At 40.6% G+C, this 23,809-nt stretch overlaps 1 protein-coding gene across 7 annotated transcripts in view; it reads left to right on the top strand.

Moving 5' to 3' along the window:
• NFATC1 (nuclear factor of activated T cells 1) overlaps positions 1 to 20,422 on the top strand; it is a 114,926-nt gene extending 94,504 nt beyond the window's left edge. For all 7 annotated transcript variants that reach the window (XM_085220087.1, XM_085220086.1, XM_085220083.1 and 4 more), the window contains one exon: positions 17,892 to 20,422. Coding sequence is in view for 3 of the 7 variants with exons in the window: in XM_085220086.1 (XP_085076212.1) it covers positions 17,892 to 17,941 (50 nt within the window). In the remaining 4 variants the exon portion in view is untranslated. The remainder of the gene's footprint in view (positions 1 to 17,891) is intronic.
• Positions 20,423 to 23,809: the final 3,387 nt, after the last annotated feature.

The raw sequence follows: 23,809 nt of genomic DNA, 5'->3' as shown, positions 1-23,809 counted from the left end.
TTAGCACATATTTGAAAGTTTCAGACGTAAAGTCTGTCTGCGAAACTACTTGGTGACATAACTAGAACAAAAGAAGGCTTGAGAAAAAGAGAAGTGAGAGGAAAGTTGAATACAGCATGCTCATTCAAGGAAAAAAAAAAAGAGAAAAGATGGATTTTGGAAGAAGAGGAGAAATGGTGAGTGTGGGTGTGAGAAAAGTTTGTCTAAAACTGAAATAGTAGAAATGAGTAGTAATAGCCATATGGAAGTATATTTAAAGAATGCTCCATTTTGCCCCAAAATAATTTAACAGTAGAGAAAAATGAAAGGAGATGATGAAATAAGCATTAACCTTAAGCAGGTTAAATGAGACCTAAAAAAAAACATTCATGAAGCAGCAGTCTGATGTCGATACTGATCTGCAGTGAGGCTACTGCACTGCATAGGGGCAGCTCCATTGGGGCATTTCCATGGGAGTTATCTCTGTGCTTTATTGCCAGGGAGACAGCTTCAGAATTACCATTGAATGGAGAGAGGTCCTGCAGGAAGCCCACAGATCCTCAAAAATATGTTAAAAAATAAGGGGATGGTGAGTACTCTTTGAGTAATACAGTCACACCACCTAAACTTGGTGAGAATCTTTTATATTAAAACTTCTTTACAATATAACAGGGCGTTCTTGAAAAAATCAGAAAAAAATTTGAGAAAGAATTTTTCATTGTCTCTTCCCCAATAGAAATTATGTAGAGAAAATAATATTGCTAGAAGTGATTGGCCTTTGACAAGGCAGGGAAGGATTGTTAAAAGTTCGTTTTCAAGGTTATATGATTGAAGAATAAAACAGGAAATCCCCTTACTTTGGAACTTTAGAAAGATGGCATTAAAATTACAGTCAGGATGTGATCCAAATGCCATGAAAAAATTTTCCATCAACTTTGATGGACATTCTAAAACAGGATGTGTTAAATCACAGGAAATAATAGCAAAGTTGCAAGTAAATTAACAGGAGATTCAAAACACATTATGAATTACCACATTAAAGAATCAATTAGAGTCAACTACTTCAATAAAGAAAAAGTAGTAGCAAAAAATAAAAAATTAAAGTTTGGATCTAGAAAAAAATTGAAACATCTGCTGAATTTTCCAGAGCTATATTTAATATTAACTTGGGAAAAACACCTGGACTGAATGGCATCTCATCAAAAAATTGTGTTTCCAGACCAAAATCACTCATATGCTTAAAAAAAATAACAATAATCTACTCAACTAAAAGAGAAAATTCCTCTCTCATCTCATCCCTACCATTGGGTTTCATTATGGGGAGCATCGCCATTTTAAACAGAGCAGTAACCAAGTGTTGATCCAGAAGTTTTCTGTTGATTATTAAGGTCTAGTGTCTGAGGTCTCCATCCTGCTGGCTGCTGCAAAATGCACCTTTTGTCCTTGTGATCTAGTTTACTGCAACAGGGCCTGCCCGTGTAAAACAGACTAGGTAGTCGGACACATTTTATTATGATAGAGTATGACAAGTAAATGGACTTTTGATAAAGCTGCAAGATTCCCCTTTAAGAAAACTTCGAATGGATGGACCATTTCTTTGGTTGTTAAATGAATATTCAGAAGAAAAAAAAAAAAAAAAGTCTGCTTTTGAAATTTGAAACAGAAACTTACTCTCTTGTATTTTAGTCAGGAAAGTGGTAGGGACAAGACTGTCTTTATCTAATCCTGGGAGCTGTGACCTTAATTTCTAGTCAGTTAGGTAGACATCACCAGCAATACACATGTTTCAGTGGCAAAATCTATGGCGTCCCTGGTAAAGAAATCCGGATTTCTGCAACGATCATCAATGTGATTTTTGTGCTGTCAGTTGAGAGCTGGTTTCAGGGAGCAGCTGACAGATTAACATGACTTCAAATGAGGCTGTCTCATGCTTTCTGTGGTGCACTGTTCCCTGAACAGTGTTGGTCACTGCCTTCCTGTGCCTCTTTTCTGAATTATCAGTGTTCAGAAAATTATTCAAAGACATTAAATGTTGTATGAAAAGCTCTTACTGAGGAGAAGCACCTCAACAAGTAAAAAACCCCACACCTTAAATGATTGCAAGAATTCTTTCAATTGTCTGAGTATGAATAGCTCTCAGAAAATGGAAAAGATATCTGAATTGCACATTGCTCCTGCAAATGAAAATCTTAGCTTTTCATTTTCAAGGGAAAACTTTCAGTTACTCTTGATAGAGAGGACTACAGTAAATCAGCATTTATTCATTGAGATGCAGCGCATCTGCGCTGATTTCTACCTTTCATAACTAATACTTAAGAATGAATGGTCTAGCTGCAGAGATGGTTCTAGCTACCTGCTCACTTGAGATTACTTCACTTTTAAGTACAAGCAGACATTTCTGTGTAGCTTTTTTCTTTCCATTACAGGCTTATATTTTTTTCTCATATGCCAGTGGAAATCACTAAAGGAAATTAATTTGTATGAATGAATGTCATATATTTCATGGTATACCAATAACAAATTCTGGTTTGTAGAATAAGAAGAGGTAGGGCTTTTCCAAAAGATTTTAGTCCAAGTTGCATTACTTGAAGCTATGTGTTGTTTTTTCCAGTCTTGTGTCAGTAAATAATTGTAATGCTGTTCTTGAGGCTGTCTCTGACCTTCTCTGTAGTTGCCCTTTCTTGCACAAAAGCTGAAAATCATGATTGATTGATCTCTTTTTGTGATCTAGTCTAACCTAGTTTGTTAATCCTATTCCCAAATTCCTTAACAAGTTTGCCATTAATGTACTCATATATATATATACTCGTATAATGTACATGTATGCTACATATACGTAGCATAGCCGTAACAGTTTTTAAAACAGAATTCAGCAGAACCTCATCATTTCTAAGTTTTTGTATTTCATTTGAAATGCAAAGTCACTTTCTTGTATCGTTGACTGTGTTTCTTTGGTAAAAAAATGTTTGTAATAGATTCAGGCTTTATGAGTTCAGGCTAGAAAGAGTTGTCTGCTGTGTCTAAACTTGGCCACTTTGTGTAATTCTAATTGTTACTAACAAAACATGAACCAGAGATTGTGTTTTAAGGAGCCTCTTGTAGGGAAGGGGAGAACTATGTAGCAGAACATCATTTTAACAAATAAAAATTGGCAGTTGAACTGTGCACTCAAGCAAGTGAAAGAAAGACTTTTAGACTGAGAGAGATGATTTAGAACCTGCAGGGCTCTATGATTAAAGTGCACCAGTGTGTGCATGCATTAAAGCCAACACAGTGAAGTAACAACAGAAAAGCTGCCTTCTTGCAAATCAGAAGTACTTCTTGAGATTCAGAAGTAGGTCTCCTGACATCAGAAATTGCATGTGATTCAAAATTCCTGCAAAAAGAAGAGAACTAATCTATTTTCTTTTTTTTTCATGTCAACATGAAAACAGTTATTTAATGTAGATGGACAGTAGGGGCAGATGATCCTGGAGGTCTTTTCCAACCTTGGTGGTTCTACGATTCTGTGATTTAAGTGATTGTTAAGGGATAATCAGCAAAATGGCACATTTGCATTGCAGTGTGTGATTCTTTCCTGCCAGGCCTTCAGACCTGTACCCTGTATTTCTGTAGACCTACTTCACATGTCTGCCTGTGTTTAGTAAGGGTCCAGTGCAAAGACAATTAAGTCAGTAGAAATTCTTCTGTGCTTTTTGGATCAAACTCCTATTTTCAGACAAGATAACCTATCATTGAATGTTCTTTAAAAAGACCTATGTAGAAAGAAAAAAAAAACACAAAAACCAACATATACATGGAAAATTCTAATACTGGGTCAAAATGTAAGGGCCCCAAAGTTGTTGCATACACAAATTATAGTTCACAGAGCAACTATAAAAGATTTTATTACATTAAAATGCAAAAGTGAACAGTGATACAATAATATGAAATGCTATTTGTATCGTGTAACGTGACTGACTTGCAGAGGTTTCAGAAACCCTTACTGGGCTCTTCTTGGTTATTTGGGTGTGCTAGTATTTAAAGCAATGTTTGTGTTGGTTACATGGCGTAAACTGAAGGGATCTCAGAGAGAGCTGTGCTCCTATGCTAAACAGGGTGTAATATAGGGTATATTTGGGATGCATGCACCACACCTGTTTCTATCCCCCTTTATACCAGTAGGAAAGAGACATTTCTATCCTGGAGTAAGCAGTTACTAAGAATCGTTTCACAACAATATCTGGCACATGGTCTAAAAGTTCTGCCCAAACTTTGACAGTGTTGCTGAGGCCAGGAGTCCTCTTTAGATTTGTGCATTGTAGAACAGGTCAATTTGTGCCAGTATGGAGGCCTCCTGATTTGCTGCACTCATTTGTGCTGCAGTCCATCATGAAACAATGACAACGCCATACCATACATTCTCTGTGGAAAACTGGATAATTTCAACAGTTTTCCATTTTCTGTAATGTTTGTCTCTGATGTGGGGGCTTTCTTTATGTGTGCAAGGCTTTCTATAGCAGCTATCCATAGATAGCCATGACAAAGAGAAAGCATGAAAGCTTCTAGCACAGGTCATTCATCCTGGCTTATCTGGCCCTCGGAGACATTAGCTAATCGAGGCCCGATACTCCATACAATAGGACAAGTGGCGTAAAGCTACCTCTGTTATCCCGGTAAACATGGAGACTTATCATTCCCATGACCATTTTACAGGGATTGTTTTGTTCTGACAGCAACATCCACAGCCTACAGTACTATCGACTCTTAACGACGAATCTGATGCTGGCTGTGCATGTTATCAGCTCCCTAATAACTGTCTCTCTTTTTTTTTTTTTTTTTTTTTTTTTTCTTTCCCACCCCATTTGTGAGAATTTGTCCCCTGGAGCACTTCTCTATCAGGCCCATGCAGCTGCTGTTATTTTAGATATGGCAGGAAGTAGGTACCGGAAAACAGCAAGAGCTCACAGCACTCAGAAAAATCTAGAAATTCCTCTGATTTACCCAAGGCTCTGGCTCCAATCAAAGCCAGTAACAGAAATAAATAAATAAATAAACAAGCGGGGAGTGCAGGAGGAAGGCCTGAGCAGCCAGCCATGCCTGGGCTGTGTGTGCCTACATCACTTTCTATGAGGTGCTGGGAAGGGACAGGTCCCTCGTGCAGCCCAGCAGGCACACAGCATGCACAGGGGTGCAGCTGATACATGGGCAGCACCTGCCTTCACTGCTGGAGAAACCTCTTGCTCCCAAGGAGCTGCATCCTTATTGCTCAGCCACCCCTGTGTTCCCCCGCTCGTGGTTTCCCCTTTGTCTGGTGTGCTCCCATAAGTGCTTTTAGCAGTGCTTAGGAAGAAGTACCCGCCAAAGGGACTGATGAAAAGTCACTGGAGCAAGAAACTTACGTCACCTACTATTATTATTATTACAGCTACTATTATTATTATAATTGCAAAGCTCAGATAGGATAATTCTTAGCTGCTAGGCAAAGACGGCTGCTAGGCTAGCCACTTTGAGTACCTTCACTTTTCCATCAGGCTAACTTTGGAAATGACTTCCAAATAATAAAAAAAAGAAGAAGAAGAAAAAAAAAAAAGAAGAAATGATAAAGAAAAAAACACATCCTAAGCCTTCAGTTCAGCAAGGGGCTTAAAAAAACGACCACCACTACCACTACCACCCCACCCACAGTGACACACACAGATAAAACACTACCTTCACGACTGGTTTTAATAAAGAAATCTTCTCTGACACAGCAGATAAGGAGGAAGATTTCTGCCCACAGACATCTCACACCATTAGCAATCTAGTTAACATCTGTAAATGTTTTAGGGAAAGAAATTACACTTTGAGACATTTCTTTTTTAATTACAGTCTCCAGATGAAATTTGTTAGAGCAGGGAAATGTATCCCATAGCGACTGATGTCAATAGCAAGCAGTCCCTAAAGCCAGCCAGGATTGGGAAAGCCATGCTGTTTGCTGCTCTTGGCACTGCTCCCTGCTTTCACAATGTCAAACTTAGAACTGCCTTTATATGCACTTTCCTTTTTTTTTTTTTTCCACAGTAGCTGTTGCCAGCAAGCCGTAAACTACTGTATATCACTCAGATTTAAGAACCTAAACTTTAAAACAAATTAAACTCTTGTTGACATTGTAATAAAAATCAGAATAGAATTGAACAGCTCAGTAAAACTGCACTTCTATTATTTTATGGATTTAAGATTGTTTTCTAGGATTCCCAGACTCCCAATACAGCAAAGTTATTTCCTCTTGGCAGATGGCTGGAAAGAAAAAATCATTGAATGGATGAAATTATGTGGCAGACACTAGTTTGAAGCCTAAAGGGAGGAAATGGTGTCTCCCCAGTACCTGTAAATATTTGCTCTGTGTCTTGACCAGAGAAGCCTTTCATCCATGCTTTGGGGAAGAAAAAAAAAAAAAAAAGGAAAAGAAAAAGAAAAGGGAAAGAAAAGAAAAAGAAAAGAAAAAGAAAAGAAAAAGAAAAAAAAAGTATTTATTTTGTGAGTTTTTAAGAAAACAGAATTTTTGTCTGTCAAACTCCAGTTTCTAACCAGATGTTTATGTGGCAAACACAGCTCTGACCCACCCTTCAGAAGCTTGTCCAAATGCAGGTATATGCATGCAGCCTCAGAGTGCTCCCCGACACCAGCCTCAAGTTATCTTTTATCTCCCTACTTAGCAGTTAATGTTAGGTATTCTTTCTATAGTGTTTTTTTTCTGTTTGTTTTTTGTTTTTTGTTTTTTTTTTTTCCTATTCTGTAAAATGGAAACAGAGGTTTCCATCCGATTGAATGCCAGGTTTCCATTCTTTATAATGTTTCCTCTCAAAACAGTTTGGAATGAAAGTATTTCAGAAATGTGTGTGGATGGAGGCTACTGGAGATAATCATTTGTTTCATGTAACTGTTTTACGAAAGGTGTGGTGCATTGGAAAGGCTGCTGTGCAGAATGAGCAGCAATCAGCTTGCACAGCCTTTCATCCAAACCTTTGTTGCAGTTAACTTTTTTCCTTTTGTTACATCAGTTAAATGCCCCTTACTGTGCGAGGCCACCAGCCTAAGCCCAGAGACTGAAGGGTGACCTGAGCAAGCTCAGGTCCTTGCAGGCTCCTGTCACAACATTGTGTCTGAATGCTTAGCCAAATATTTCACATCTGCAGGCCCACAGCTGAGTGCTGAGGTCCTCTCTAGTGGTGAGCACTGAGCTCAATGCAGCTTTTGTGGCACGAATCAAGCTGCAAGGGGGAAGAGTTTCTCCTTCCCTGGGAATGCACCTGTGATTCTTATTGCACTCCTGCAGCTGTGCCTGTCTGTTGACCATGCTCTATCAATCCATTCTGAAGAACAATTCTGTAGCTTAACGTAGTGTGTGGGAGAGAGGAGGAGAAGAAAGTATGTTTTGCCATATTTGCAGCTCTGTCACACTGGGACCACGTGTAAATAAGAGTATTCTTCCAGCTGCTCTAATTTAAGCTGCTTGCTATAGGCAGTGTTAGCATCCAAGCAGTATGAGAGTTCAGCAGCTGCCTAAATGTGGTGGCTTTCATTGCTGTGCCTCCTGTGCTGGGCAGAACACCTCATAACACCTTGCTGGTGGTTACTCACTGCAGCTCAGGAACGTTTAGTTTTGCTCTTTGGCTCTGCTTGCATCAAAAGGCCTCAAGTATAGATCTCTGGAATCAACTGTTGGCTCAAACCCTCCCAGAGAAACTGGAAAATTTATGAAGAAAAGGTCTTCTCCTAGTGTAGCTAGTGAGGTGTAAAGCTGACAGACACATCTTGGTCTTAAAAATGTTGTCAGCCCCACCCAGCCTTCATCTCCCATCAGCAGTGTGGCTGCTCAGTGAGTCACATCACATCCATCATTGTATCTTCTGAGCAAAAAGCCCTGTGAAAACAAAGCTCAGCCTTTGTAGCAGGCCTGTGTGGGAATGTGACCCAGTCTGGGCTCACAACATTTCCCATTGCCCCCAAAGAAGCACACAGACACATCATAGATCATAGAGCACCCTAGCATTGTCCCTGCATTGGTACCCACTTTGCTAAAAGGTAAAAATAATGATATTGACATTGGTCTTTCATCTTCACATTGATCTTTTCTGCTCTGGGTGCATCTTGAGGTTTGCTGATGAAAAGGGTTATAAAGGAAAAAGGTGCTGATGACGGTGATGATAATGGGACAAGCAGAGTCCAGTTCCTGAAAAACCCAATACCCTCATTACTCAGAATCAGACCAGACAGTCTATCTTTTAACCTGTTGCCAGGACACTTCCAGTATTGAGGCTCAATGCTTCTCCCACTGACTGATGTCCATCAGACTTGGAGGCTGATTCAGTGAAAAAAGAGCCGACTCTTTCAGTGATTCTCTGCAGTGGAAAAAAAGGGGTGCTCAGCAAGTGCCCGTGCACAACCCCAAGGTGTCATTCTTCCCTCCAGTTATTATTTCTTTGCTTTATTTGAACATGAGCTGGGGATTTTTTTGCAAACAGTAGTGCAAAGTGGCTTACTTTGGAAGATTCCAAATGATCACAAGGGTCCACAGTATTATTCTATAAAGTCAATTTAAGAGCATATGTGCTAATCCCATTTATTTGATTTAGAACTAATGAAAGTTTCAGTAATGTGCAATTACAAGAAACTTAATGACCCCTTTATATTGAATGCAACTTTTCTGGCACCTAATATGCTTTGATGAATTGCTCATGTGCAATGCTGAAAAGCTTCTATAAAGATTTATAATTGTATAATCAATATGGAAATTCAGTCTTATTAGGCTTTTTAAAACTCTGAAATGAGATTTTGGATTCTTTCTTGCTCCCCATTTTCCTACTGTACCTCCAGATTTTTTTTCTACAGCTAATCTGTCATTTCTTCTAAATTCGGAGAAAACCCTTCCTACTGAAACCTGGAAATAAAGGTCCATTCTTTTCTTAGCATAACTGTCCTCAGCTGTCTTTGTAGCACCGAGGTAGGAGATTTCTTGATAAGCTCTGTAAACTAGACTGAAAGTATTTTTCCCAGAGCATAACTTAGATGTAAAATGGAAATGCTAGAAATGATAAATCGATCCAGAAATGGCGAGTGAAGTGTCTCCAGGTGCTGGAGTGTGTCAGCAGCCTCACTGTTTCTCTCAAGCCAAGTGGCATAAGCTTCATGTGCAACTCACAGCAGCATGTTCCAGGCCAGCACTGAGGGCTGATCCACGCATGTTGGAGATCCCCCACCCTGCAGGGAGCTTCCCTGGTAGACAATTCCTGCGCCAGGCTTGGGGCATCACAGCTTGCTCCTGACCTGCTGCCCCTTCTCCATTTGCCATCTTTGGGACCACCAGCTGGATTCAGCCTTGTTCTTCCAGCCCTGGTATGCTCTGATTGCACAGTCTTGAGTGCAGCCCTCAGCTCAGTTGTCTGCCAGTTGGGTGGTACCATCATGGGATGGGATCAGAAATATGAGAGTAAAAAGAAAAGGAAGTTTCCTTTTGCTGTGTTTGAGGTTGACAGATGCTGCCTGAGATGACTGGAGGCTAAGAACAGGCAAATGAAGAATTGCTTTCAATTTCTCTCGATTTTGTATGCGCTCTTGTCATGCTTCAGGGCGTGATTCGTGAGTTTTGAGCACCAGCATCTGACAGTATTATTTTACTGCTGGGCACTAAACTGGAAAGTAACACTGATCATGACAGTGAGTTCGTATCATTGTGTTTCACACAAGAGGGGCAAATTTCTGTTGTTTCTAGCAAAACAGTGTCTGCTCTTCCTTCTTCTTCCCTCTCATACCCACAAAGCTTCCACAATAGTGACCTCAGGTTTTGGCTGTCTTAGGTAGTATTTGCATAGTTCTTCTGTTGTGTGGAAATTTTGCGTAAAATGTAAAACACGTCTGTTTTGTTTCCCTTACAGATGCTTTTAGGAACGTAAACACATAATTTTGGTTAAAATGTGGTCTGTTGCCCAGCCCTTCCCTCATACGTGCATGTGTGTGTCAAATGCAGCTTGTACCATAGCAGGGCTAGTCCTGCACCCCTGTGCAGCCCAGCAGCTCAAGGATAGACTCAGTGAGAGCTACTGAGAAATTCCCTGTAGACTTAGATTCTTTGGCTTAAATGCTAAATGTGAGCACTGCCTTAAAAACAATATAAGGTTTGGAACCCACTGTTCTGAGAATCACTGCCTCTCTGCTGATTCCTGTGTTAGTTACCAGCAGCCAGGGATTCAGCCCTAAGTGTATGCAGAACAGGAGGTGCAGAACATTGGCAGGGTTGCTTATGGGAGGGATGAACAATCCATTCCCAGTGTGCAGTCTGATGAGATTCGTTTAGTCTGAGCCACAATCAAGAGCCACAGTCAGACTCTGCCACAAGTGTTGTCACCACACTGCAGGGAGGATCCTTACCCCTCCACAGAACAGTAGCTACGGGAGATTGGAGCTACTGAAATAAACGAGGCAAAGGACAGAGCAGGTAGGATAATGGCTCCATGTTATTGGCTGTTAAGCACAAAACCCTGCATCCTGTCAAGCCTACATTCGTATGGGAGGATCACATTTTATAAAAAACGTGCTACTTGTTGTCACTCACTTGCTCCACTGTCCCATTCTCAGTCTCCAAAAATAGCATGGCTTGTGGTGATAGTTTATTATGATTAAACAGATAAAAATAAGTTTAAGGTTTTAACACATCCAGGACACCTGAGATAACACAAGATCTGACTTCTTATGGAACATGTAAAGTTATATTTTCCATAGCTTCACAGGACTTGTTTTGTTTCAGTTTTAATTCAGTAACCTTCAACACGATCTATAGTTTTGCATTGCAAACTGGCGTCTTAAGAATTTGTCTTTAATTCTTAGCATAATAGTAGATTTGAAAATATTAGTTATTTAAGACAACTCTCTTTTTTTCAATGACTTAAGTAATATGTCTGTATTCTGTGTTGCAACTTTTGTGCGTCAGAGAGGCTTATTAGTAAAGGGAAAGTAGGGACCCAGATAAAAACTAGGATTTTACTCATGTGATCTGGATTCTTTAGTGAATTTGAATTCCTCTTGAGTGATGCTAATATTTGGCATTTGGTCTGAAATAAATGGCTTACAAAAGCACAGAAACCTGATGAAGCAAGGTGTGTCATCATTTGTGGAAAAATCTGAGGGCAGTAATTGAAGACATCAAAGTGAATGCCATACTGTGCTACAGGTAGCATTATGTTAATGTCACACTCCTAAACTCCCTCCAGAGTTGTTTCTGTATAACCGTTCATATGCTGCATAGTGACAGCGTGTTCAGAGCTGTGCTTAATGGAGAGGAAAACAAGGTTCTTTCTCTAAGACGCTTGTGGCCAATGAACCATTGGAGGCAAAGCACTCAGGAGTATGTTTGCACTGTGCAAAGTAGTACATGAAGATCACTGGCCTGGGAGCCTCTGTAGTTGTAAAGCTTGACTAACAGTTATAGATTCTGTTGAAAGACAAAAATTAGTTTTGCTGTCTGGACTGCACCTCTTTTCTGAAGATTGTTCAAATGTGAGACATAGATATGCAGTTTGACCAGAGCCAGGCCATGGAGTTCAAACATGGCACTGCATTGGCTGCTTAGTTCTGCCCACTTGAGTAATGAAGAGTATTATTCACATAGGCTTTTCACACATGTATCTTGAAAGATGCAGCTGGTATTATTTGTATTTTCCATGACAAGTGCATCAGTCAGAGCAGAGCAGGTCACTTTTTGTTCCTTTTTGGTGAGAGAGCATTACATTATTCTGAACCTTTTGCTTCAGTTCTGTGCCATCGTGGAGACAGTGGTCTACAGTGGTCACAGGTGGGCAAGAAGTAACGAGGAGAAGTTGGTCTGTCAGTTGTGGAGGTGCCTTGGCTGTTCCCACCAGTGAGAAACTAAAATTGGTAGACAGTGAATAGGACAAGGGGGAATGGTTTTAAACTAAAGGAAGGGAGATTTAGATCAGATATCAGGGGTAAGTTTTTTTACTGAAAGAGTGGTGGTGTGGTGCTGGAACGGGTTGCCCAGGGAGATGTGGAGAACAGCAGAAACTCTCCCGATGAATACGAGCCCTCGAGTTTTTCCTTTGGAAACCTCCACTGGACTTCTTTCTTCTCCCAGTGACCTGACAGTCTCTGGATGAGTCCTGTGCAGTATGGGCAGGAGGCAGACATGAGGATGGCAGTACACATGGCTTGCAGCAAGGCCAGCAACTTGAAACATTCACACTTGTGCAGTGTGAATGAGTCCATGGGAGTGGAGTCAACCTGGCTGTGTCTTCACACAGGACTGTATTAAAATTATCAGTCTGTATCTCCTTTTGCAGCAGACAAAAGAAGACCCCAGGACTCCATTTAGTTTGTCATACTGCATCCCAGTCATTAATCTATACTTGTGCATTGATGTCATTGAAAAAAAAAATGCATCTTGCAAAGAACTCTGTGCGTTTACAGCCTCAGCACCGTTACCCATACTCATTGTCCAAACCTCTCTGGGACATTGCAGAAGTGGACTGAAGTCAACAAAAAGATGGTCACTGATTTCCAGAGTCTTTGGGGTGTGATGTGTGAGCAGTCTGAGGCTTCTGCTGACCAGACATAAGAGCTTTAATTAAGAAAGGAGAGAAAAATAATGGGTGAAAGAGGAAGATCCATAATAGCATCAGAGTTTCGCTTTCAGAAGGCTCTCAAGATTACTTAAAAGGTGTGCTTTTTTTGTTTGTTTGTTTTTTGGTTTTGCAAGAAAAGCTGTGAATAGAGAGCACGTTTGTATTTCAGACAGTTAACAAAGGACCTGCTTCTTGTTTAAATTTGGCTTTAATTTGCCTGGCAAGAGGAGCTGCAGGAAGGTCAGACTGGAGCATAGACTACTCCTCAGGATCGTGCGGTAGAGGCCAGTTCTGCCACACTGTCCTCCAAAGTGTGGAAGAGGAACACCTGTGCCATGGCCCACTCACTGGTGTTTGCCTAGTAGATCCATTTCCATGTAAGAATATTGGTAACTTCACAGCAGAAGCTCAAGAGTGCAGCCATAGGGATTATCACCATTAGCAATGTGGGCAGAGATAGAATATGTTTTCAGAGTGCCAACATTCCCTCCCAAAACTGTAGGTGCATTTCTTTATAATTGTGGTTTCAACCCTGTCTCTCAGCTCACCTTTCGTTTTTTTTTTCAGACTCCTGGAAAGATTTACCTTTAGGAGTATTAAATGACACATGGCTAAGTCTTCCAGACTCTCATCTTTGTATACCCCCAAAGAGCTCACCATTTGTAGCTTCTCTCCACTTCTTGCCTCTCTGACCTTGTAACTTCTTTGTTTTCAGTGGGATCAATATCTGAGATGGAAGGCAGAACTGGGTCTCAAAGGAGCAGTTATTAAAACAAGAAGCCATAATGCTACCTATAGGGAAATTAGTCATCAGATAGAAGGAGAGCAGAAGTCTGTAGAAATTTGAACTTTTTCCAGTCGATAGAATCCACGTATAGATATATCTGGTTGTCCTGTTTAGTGCAGGAACCCGAACTGTTGCATCGATAAGGCACTGATTTTGCTAATTAGTGAAGCAAAAGTTTCCATTGCAAGGGCATTTTAAAGAGAAATTAAACACAAGAAAAAAAATCCTCCCTATTAAACTAAAATGTGGTGTAACAGCTCACCACATCCTGCTACTGTGGCATCTGCTGTTTAGAAAAGGAAAGGTTCCGCTTTCAGACGCCTTGACAGGTAGAGAGGTCACATGTTACCTGCATTTCTCAGCACTATTACTTCTTGAGTTCATATCAGTGGAAAAGCTGAACATGATGATGGAAAATATCAGTTGAGGGAAAGCATTGTGGGGAACTGTAGGTTTTAGTGACAAAAGCAACAATGCCCATTTTCTCCGCCAAGAATAACACTGAGGATTATGAATACTCAGTTTATGTTTTAAAAATGAGTGTAAAAACTTTGCTACCTTTTTTTTTGAAAAATGTTGCACTCATTGAAAAACACAACTAGTCTTGGAATGGTACTACAGATATGAATGTATCCAAGCAGCTGCTGAATCAAAGACCAGCACTTGCTTTAGAAAAGAAATTCAAACCCAGGCCAACATGTTGCTTACACTGAATGCTATTGTTCTGTGTCTCACACACAATCCTGTTGTAGTAACAGGTTTGTAAGCCAAAACTAGATCATTCAAGGCAAGGATATTTTTTAATAAACATTTTGTTAGTAATGTGGGAGCAAAGGGAAAAATATAAATTACTTTCTCTGTAACAACAGCATACTTTACCTTTCTTAGTTCTTGGTCCTACAGGACCAAGCAGAGCCCTGAGGATACTATAGGGAAAGGAAGTGATGGATGGCAAAGGCACTGCCAAACAGGAAGTGACCAACTTGTTCACATGGCATATGAACGATACTATCAAGAAGCAAATTTAAAACAAGAAGAAGTACATTTTCCATCAACACATCCTTCAACGGGATCCCCCTGAGCCCATTGCTGCAGGAAACCAAGAAGGCCAGGTCAGCCTTGGAAGACTATTAGAGGATTTCATGGAAGAAAGTCCATCTAACTTCCTAAGAAATAAAGACCCAGAGCTCCTCTTGCTCCTGAAGCCCTCCAGCAGTCAGGAGGTGTAAGGGTGTTAAAGAAAGCATCACTGGAGGCATGTCTGGTTCCTGAATAATGGACTTCTAGCAGTTGTCAAATACAGACCAGATGGACATACAGGATGTTTCAAAAAATCAGTCTTTCAATCACAGAATTTCCAAATAAAATATTTCCCTTAACATCCAGCAGGGTTAATATAATTTGGAGTATAAAAGAAGTAAATTTTCCAGAAATTCAAAATTAAAAAATGTTGAAGACACTTCTATGTCTAAACTGAAACCATTTGAGGAATGTCATCCAAATTTGCATGTTACTTTGACTAAACTGCATTTTCGGCCCAACTTCTGTCTGTCGGACCTGGAGTGAGAGTGGAGCATCTTCATGTGAGTGCTAGAGCAGACAGGTTTCATGTCTCAAGCTGAGCCCAGAGAGCTTCACCCAATGCACAGCCCACGCGTGCCTGCTGCCTGTTCTGTAGGCTCCCCATCTCTGGAGGCATTTCCTTCCAGCTTCAGGTGCCTTGGTGGGCAGCTTGGGGAAGCCCGCTCTAGGCGCACTTCCCCTTTCAGCTCTTGTGTTTAGCACTCTCTGTGCGCAGTCTGCCTCTACACTATCAGCTGCTCTGCTGAGTTACCTGTCCCCCCACTTGGGGCTTGCACCTTGTCTATCTCTGTGACTTTGTTTCCATTTCACTATCGGGAATTTTTGCATCTTAAGCACAATGGTGGGTAAAAGGGAAGAAATAGCAGTGACCTGTGTCTGAGCCCTGCTATCTGTGAGCCGACATGGATGAAGCTGATGTTGAGCATACTCATAGCTAATTTGACTCTGTGAGATTTGGTGGCAATGGCTACACTTCAGTTCAGCGCTGTCATTTTGTAGTGACTGATGTTGAAAAGTTGACAGATGTTGTTGTGTGAGAATACCAAACTTGACTTACTCATCAACATAGCAAAAATTTACCTGTTAGGAAGTATATAATAAGAATGCACGATAAAACCAAAGATCCGATCTGTATCCTGTTGAGGTCAATGACTAAATTACCAGTTGGTGACAGCTTTATCTGGCTGCTGAGAGCTGAAGAGGGCATGAGCAATGAACCAAAGCAGGTGGGCTCCCAGATGAACAGTCATGTCACCTCTAGAGTAAGTCATGTCTGCAGGGCTTGAGTGACAGAAGATTCATCTGAGGGCTGGAAAGGCTGCCTCTAAGGGCCTAAGCTGGTTTTGGTGATGGACTTCTAGCTTTTAGGTGTTTGTGTCACCAAGTTGCTTTTTCTAAATTTTAATGGGGAGAATCTTGTGCTGTTAGGCTGGGGGATATTATATGTGAGAATTTTATTGAACAAATCTAGAGCACCCCAGCTTATGTCTAAGCATTTAGCCTGAGATTTGAGATACCTGAATGCAAACACTGTGGTCGTGATCACCTCTGTTTCTCCACCTCCCTGTCCTCACAGTTGTGATACTTACTTTCACACTGTATAGAAACATTGTGAAGATTTGCTATCTAACGTCTGATAATTGCCCTGAATAGCAAAGTTAGGAAAAAATGTAATATTGACTGACCCATATGAGGATTTGTTTTCATCGTTGCACTCGGCACAAAGATACCACTGTGAGTTTTGCTCTGTACCCAGTGCTAGTTTGAGAAGTTTATCAAAGAATCTATCTTTACAAAAGCATCATGGAAGAACTGTCCCAGAGAAAATGTGCACTGTCTGCATTCAAGGTAGAGATTCAGTTCAGGAAGTTGCCCAACGCCTTGCAGCACGTAAATGGAGTAGCATTTCTTGCTGTGTTCAGATGGCAGGGCAGTCTTTGTCACACAGAATGGCTGGTTGCTTAAATTTGTTTCCCTTGTTCAGAAATACTAAAGATAAACCCTACAACACTCTCATGAACTACTTTGCCTTTACATCTCATTTCCATGCTGCGCTTAGTCTGCTGCCAGAAATATGTAGTTAGTTACAAATGCAACTGATATTTCTTTCTTAAGTATGGCACTGGCAGAAGTGGTTGCATTGGCCAGGACCTGTGACATTAATCCTGATTGATTCATGTGCTAAAATTACAAAATAGGCAATAGGTCTAAAGAAAAAAAAAGCATATGCATATAAAAAATAAAAACCGACCACTCGTTTCAGGAAGTTGGTTTTAGGCGGGCTCGGTCTTTTCCAGTAAACACATGGAGTTATCTGGATGGCTGTGAACAGCAGCCCACAGGCAAAGGAAAACTTGGGCTTTTCCGTGGCACTTCCATGACGTGAGCATGTGTTTCCCACTCCCAGCATCTCTCACTCAGAAGCAGTGATAGCGTGGCTGATGGCATTTGCTCTATCTTCATGTAAATCAGGTGGCGGCAGTCGCTGCAGGAAGGTGGGGTGGAAATAAAAGGGATGTTGTGTAGTCCACTGTAGACGACCTTTGCCAGGTTCTGTCATTTCCTGTCCATCTGCCAAAAATCACAAGCTGATAAATGGAAATAATGTGAGTGTGGGAAACTGTATTGCTTGATGACAACAGGGGAGGGAGAAAAGAATGAAAGAAGGCTCGTGAATAAAGAAAACATCACTTTATCAGAGATGCAGTTTGACTGTTTGATGCTGTGGTAGTGGACGTCGTTTAATCTCTTCTCTAACTCTTGCCAAGGGTTTTAATGTGCTCGCTCCTCCTACCTGTCTGTGCAGATGGGAGCAAGGACTGTATGTCCATGTGTGCTGGGCACTATGAAAGGAGTTTATGCATTTACAGACGTTATCAGCTATGGGGAATGGGGGAGCACATGAGTTTCTTTTCTCTCTTTTTTTAATGCCGGCCTACAGTAAAAAAAAAAAATCAGCATGTGAAATGGTATCCTACCTAGGCATTGCTGCTCAAATGCCCAGTTCAGCTGGCAGCTTTGTGCCATTAGCACATACATTGTCTAACATACATTCCAAAGGGCTCTTACGATTCTGTGATTTCCTGTGGTTCTCTTTATTTTTCAGAGCCAATTCTAGAGGAAATGTAAGTGATTGAAAATGTTAAATATGTTTGGTGCAATCAAGGATCTAGGATGCTGCTGTTCTTGTGATGTCTGGTGTTACTGAGTATTTAGCATGTCAATAACCTTGGTTAATCTTGCTGTTTTGCACTGTGATCAGCCTTTACTAGCTATCTCGTGATGTTTTGCTTAATGTTCAGAACTGCACTGAAACTATCAAGTTTTTGCTTAATGTTCAGAACTGCACTGAAACTATCAAGTGGATGCAGGTTTGCAGGGCAGTTCTGCTCCTGCAGCATTGTGATGCTAACTGAGTCATTTTTTCCTGTGTTCTTTCTTTGCAGTAAATGAAATTATAAGGAATGACCTTTCCAGCACCAATGTCCATTCATAGCTTTCCATACGGGCCTACTATGAAATCCACACACTTTTGACTTAGCTGGCATGTCAGCTCGAGTGCAGAGACTCCGAAAATACTGAAGATGTTAACCTGGTAGCACTCTGATCTTCCACGTTACTGAATGTCAGGAACTGAAGATTTACCTCTTGCTTGCAAAGAAGTAGTTCCTCAACTTCAGCTGATGAAATAGCTTTAAAGAAAATCATCTCAAAAGAAAAAGGAGGGAGTATACTCCAAGACTGCTCGTTTCATGGGACAAAACTAGAAAACTCAGCAAACCCTTGAGTGCTTCTTCCCAGTGCTGATCTTTTCAGCATGGCTCCACTGGAATAGAGCCCTGGAAGTGCCTTATTTTACCAGGTTGTGGCATCAGGGCATTTTAAATAAGCTTTGAATTTGCTACCATTAAAAGTGTTGGTAGGTAGAGATGTAGAGCTTGCATTCTGGGAGTGACATTGTAAAGATGCTTAAGACTGTGCAGCAAAGTAGGGAGTGAAATCCCTATCCAGCAAGATGTGGTTATGAATTCCAGGATTTCTTTGCATTTTCTTTGTTGTAATGTATATCTTATTGCCTTATTCTCAGTGCATTTCAAATTCTTTTCATTCGTCATCATCTCAGCTTTCTTTAGCATATTGTCTTTATGTGCTAATGAATCATAGGATTGTTAGTAGTAGCATGTTAAGGTTTTAATTTTAATCTGGCTTCAGTCGTAGCACAAGTGAGTTGAATAGCACAAAATAAAAAAGGTTGATGGACAAAAAATTGAAATCTATCTATTACATGATAGATGAATGTGTATGCATGTACATACATACTAGTATATATGCATATATTTATATATGACAAATAATATAGATGATTGCCTGGTCAGGGCACTGAGTTTAGCAATAATTTCAATTTCTGATAATGCATTTCAGATCCACAACAAATATTTCCGCTACTTCTTTTGAGGGTTTGTTGAACCTAAAGCAGGTATGCATTTTCTTTCCTCATGCAGTTAAGCAAGCACTTTACATAGGCAAGGAGGATGCATACAAAATACACGTTATTTACCAAATGGCAAATTATGAGTTAAAGTAACTGTAAATAGCAGTATGGAAGAGTGTAAAATATTTGTTCAGTTATAATGTTATTATTCCGCAGAAGCCTTATAATTCTCTGCTACATGTATGAAAAAGAATATTACCAAAAAACCACAAGGGTTTAATATGCAGCGCTGTATAGTGTGTTTTCAGATTAGCTAATATTTCTGAAGCTACAGATAGGCATGTAGTGTAGCCTTCAACATTGTATTTTTTACAATCAACTGCTTATTATATAAACAGCAACAACCTATTATTTCGTATAACCAAAAAGTAAAAATAAATAAAATAGCATGACTTAAATTAAAAATGTTTAACATTAATATTGTGCCTTAGGAATCTGTGCCCCCTTCTGGAACTAGGCCTGAACTACACCTCCGTGCTGAGGTGACTCATTAACCGCGACACAGTAAAGATGGAACAGGTTTCACAAAAAGGTGAAACCCTATTAAGCATTTTAAAACATTATTCTGCATAATTATGTCTTACTTTCTTTATTAAAAAAAAAAGAAAGCCATATTTGTCATATTTGCACATTACTGTGAAGACATGAGAATATAATATGGCTATATGTACATAATATGCTGTTATTGGTCCTTATAATAGTCTGTTACTGCTCACCTGTTTAATCCCAGTTATTTACCCTGTATTTACCACTGTAGACATTGCATGAAACATTTCTTATAGACTGCCATATGAAAAGTAAAAAGCTTGACAGACGTCAGCTTGACTTGTAGCTAGAAAATAGATCCAATAAAGCAAAATGTTTTGCTGGAAGCTAGTCTTAGAGTGGTTCATTTTACGTTATCTTGACAAATCTTCCTTTCTCATATAAAATATGCATTTTTACGTTATATACATATATATGAACATATAAATCCATCTCTTCTATGTGAAGCATCCTTCTGCATCCTGCTAATATAATCATCTTAATATGGAAGAAAAGTCTCTTGTCAACAGACTCTTCTTTATTCCCCCCTGCATTTAAAGACATTGCTGCCAAGGAAAGAAATTGATATATGATATAATTATCAGATTTTATTATTTCAGTGTTTCAAAATTGTTGACAAAGTGTGCATGGAGGACTCTCTGGTTATGCCAAAGCTTTTTTTTTTCATGTGCATAAATACCGTGGGTGAGGCTTTTTTGGTACAGGACAAACACAGACACATCCTCCATCATGTTTGCATTTCAGCAGTAATTTTAGAAAGGCTTTCAATTGTATGGTTTGGATATGTTGCATCTCCTTCACCCTTATTTTTATTTTTCCTCTTTAACCTATATAAAAAACAAAACAAACAAAAAAAACCCTGTTACCTTTAAGCCTGGATAATGGAAGATTATGCATCTCTTGTATATGTATTCATAAAATAAAATGAAAGCAAAAATATTTCCTGTATGAGACTATCTTGTTTTCAAACGTGTGTTATGGTTGTTGTTCTCAATTTATGAAAACACTTTTCACTGACCCCTTTTGAAAACAAAGCAAAACCAAAAAGCCACAATGCTTTGAATATAAGCACAGCCCTTACAGTCATGTTCAAAAAGACTTTTGCCATAGATAATTCTTACAGCGCTCTGATGAATTTTAAGTGGTAAAACAAGCTACCTTATGCAGCAAATTACTTGCATCTATGTAGACTCTTTGTACAATAATTTCTTTTGCTCTCCCTTGAACTATTTCTGAAATGTGTGGGTTGCTAAGGGTAGGCTTTGGATCTGCATTCTTCAATGCAGCACATTCAAGAGACATTTTGGTTAGGCTGGAGGGAGGGCTGCTCACAGACGGGCAGAGAGGGATGTCTTGTTTAGAGGTGCGTGTGACAAGTGTGATGGGTGACACTCCCTGAATTCCCTTCCACACCATGAGAGAAGACACAAATGTTTATTTAAGTCTTTGATGAACAAGGGCCTTCCTCTGTCTTGCATTTGTTTTCCTGTGAGTATAGGGTGACACACGTTGCTCACTATCACACCGGGCTTCAGTGAGTCCACTGCTGAATCCCTCCTCCCTTAAGGAGAGACATATGCTCCAAACCTCTTCGAACCCAGACACAGCCCAACTCCTTAGACATCAGTCAGAATTCTCTGCTTCCCTGTTTGCGGGTTGGAAATACTGATATTACTCCTCATGTGGACAGCATAAGCCTTGTTGTTGATGAGGTTCCTGGAAAAAGGAAAATACTGAAAATGCTGTCACACATTCTTTATATCTTCCAGAGACAGTGGCATCCTTTATACCAGAGCAAAATGTCTGGTCACATGCTGAATTCATTTGAGCAACATACTTCAGTCATTGTGCTACCTGGCTTCCTGTGAGCTTCCTCTCATTTCAACAAATCTCCTCGTCAAAACACAGCAGGCCCAAGCACTGCTGCATTAACCACATCTTGCCCTTTTCTTCAAGCGAAAAGAGTTTATAGCAAACCCCTTGCTGACTACTTTCATTCATAACCAAAGCATAAGGTGAATCCCACACACCCATCTGGTACTGTTTGACTGAATACCCTTCCTGGAGTCATGCCTCTGACATTTTCTTTACAGCTGAAAATGGCAAATTTCAAGGAGTTAAATTTCTTGGAAAGAACTTCACTGCCTTGAAGCATTGCCTGAGCTCTCCTTCACCATGTGTGTGTATTTTAATTGCAATCATCACTGTAAATCTGTGAAAATTGTTTCAGTAAAAATAAAACAAAATCTCTCTCATCAAGCACATGACTGTGGAGTGTCAAGGTCAACAGCGTAAGATCTTCTTAGTATCTATAACAGCTTCTTTTAACAATGGTCTAATTTTATGCCATGATCACTGAATGGACTTTTTATCAAACTGAAGCTAGTCCTATTTTCCCCACTTTTGCATACACTCATTACATTTGCCTTCTTTAATTTGCCTGCATTGTGTCCTCTTTCTCAGCAAGTTAATATATTTCTTATTTAATCTTTTGAGCCTCTTTCCAAAAAAATTAGAAGGTTTTGATTTTCTTCAGGTAGCCAAATAATTTGTTCAGTGCAGATCAGTTACAGATTCTCATACTGTTGGCTTTAATTACAAACCATTCTCAGTTCCAAAAACAACTCTTTTTTTTTGCCAAAGAGAGTGCAAGCTCATGGAGCTTAAACAATTCAATGGTTGAGCATTTGGATTTAAGGCGACTGGTGGTATACCTGGCACTTACCACAGCCTGTGGGCACATGGGCTTTTGTCATTTAAACCAGAAAGTTGCTGACCGTAGTTATTCCTACGAACTTGCAGATACAGGCAACCCACAAGCCATTATTTGCAGATGTGGCAAATTCATTTTCAGTCATTTTAGGAAATCCTTTATTTTTTTTATAATAACACAGGGAAAAAGTTTTCAAAAATGCCGTCAGCATCAGTTTCCAGTGCTTCTTCTGAACTGATTTCACACCCACAGCTCCTGTACCCAATCTCCTTCCAGCATCACTGGCCCAGGGCCTCTGGACTGGAAATAACATAAAGTCAGGCAGGGAGCAGTGCCAGAGATAGAGCCATCCAAGCCCTGTTCCAGGGCATCCAGACTGAGCCAACCCAAGGGCTGTCGTTCAGTCTGCCCAGCTGTGAATGCCCTACAAGTCTGCCTGGATGCTTTCCTGTACAACTTACTATAAGGAGGTTGATTGAGCAGAGGGGTTGAACTCGATAATCTCTAGAGGTCCCTTCCACCCCCCTATGATTCTTTGATTCTATGACTTTACATATACTGCTGGGGCAGCTGGCTGTGGTGCCAAAGGCTGAGTGCTGAATGTGAAACCTCACCTGCCAAAGGATGCCCATATTGGAGTCCTGGAACTCAGCACAGTGTTGGCCTTGTCCAGCCAGGGGACATCCCAGTCACACTGGTTTCATGGTACCGAGGGAGAGCAGAGTTCTCTGTGCCTCACCAGAAAAGATGTCAGTGCTTGGCTTTTTAACTGCAAGGCTTGGGGTTTTTATGGTCTGGTTTGTTTTGGTTTCTAATGGGAAAAATGACATTTCCTCCAACATTACTTTTTTTATTTTTTTAATTTTTAGCTTTCTGCTTAGAAAATACAAACCACATATTATCTTGAATCAGACTGATCCAAACTGAGCCTTCTCTTTTTCCTCCCCTCCAAGTCCCCAGGCTGGGCTGCTTTCCCAGGCGGTGGCTCCCCCCACCCAAGCAGAGCAACACAGTCATCACATACTTGCTGCCTCTGCCCGATTTCTTGAATGATTTCTTTGCAGGAAACTCCACATGGATCTTTCCTACCTCCCTAGACCTTTTCCAAGGCTTCTGCCTGGGCTGTGCTGATCCAGCCCACTCCTCTCACTATCCTAGCAACCTTTTATTTTTTTCATTTTTTCATGTATGTTTTATCCTATAAAATGGATTAGCCCTAATGAGATAATGATCCTACACTGAGCACGCATCCGTTGGTTGGTTGATCGAGGTTCTCCTGTGCTTTCTACCCACAGCAGTGTGCAGTACAGGGCCCCTCAGCAGAGCTGCCAGAGAGAGCAGAGGCACAGAGGTGCAGCTCAGGGGTCAGCAGTGTGGGTTGAGATCAGCTACACTTCAGCACACCTGTGGGAACAAACCCAGCACCAGCATGCTCCGGAGTAGTGCCTTGGGTAGGCTGCTGTCACCACCCTGCTCCAGCCTCATGGCCCAGCATCTCCCTCAGTCACAGTTTCTCCACCTGGCAGCACAGGAATTGAGGGTGAAGGGGATGTAGGGCCGAGGCTGCATAGCAAAAGCATGTGGGAGGGAGCAAACCCTGCCTGACTCCTGGG

The sequence above is a fragment of the Meleagris gallopavo genome, chromosome 3 (assembly GCF_905368555.1).
Source record: "Meleagris gallopavo chromosome 3, MGAL_WU_HG_1.1, whole genome shotgun sequence".
Lineage (NCBI taxonomy): Eukaryota > Metazoa > Chordata > Aves > Galliformes > Phasianidae > Meleagris > Meleagris gallopavo.
The sequence above is the reverse complement of the archived record's forward strand: the minus strand, read 5'-3'. Positions and strand labels throughout refer to the sequence as shown.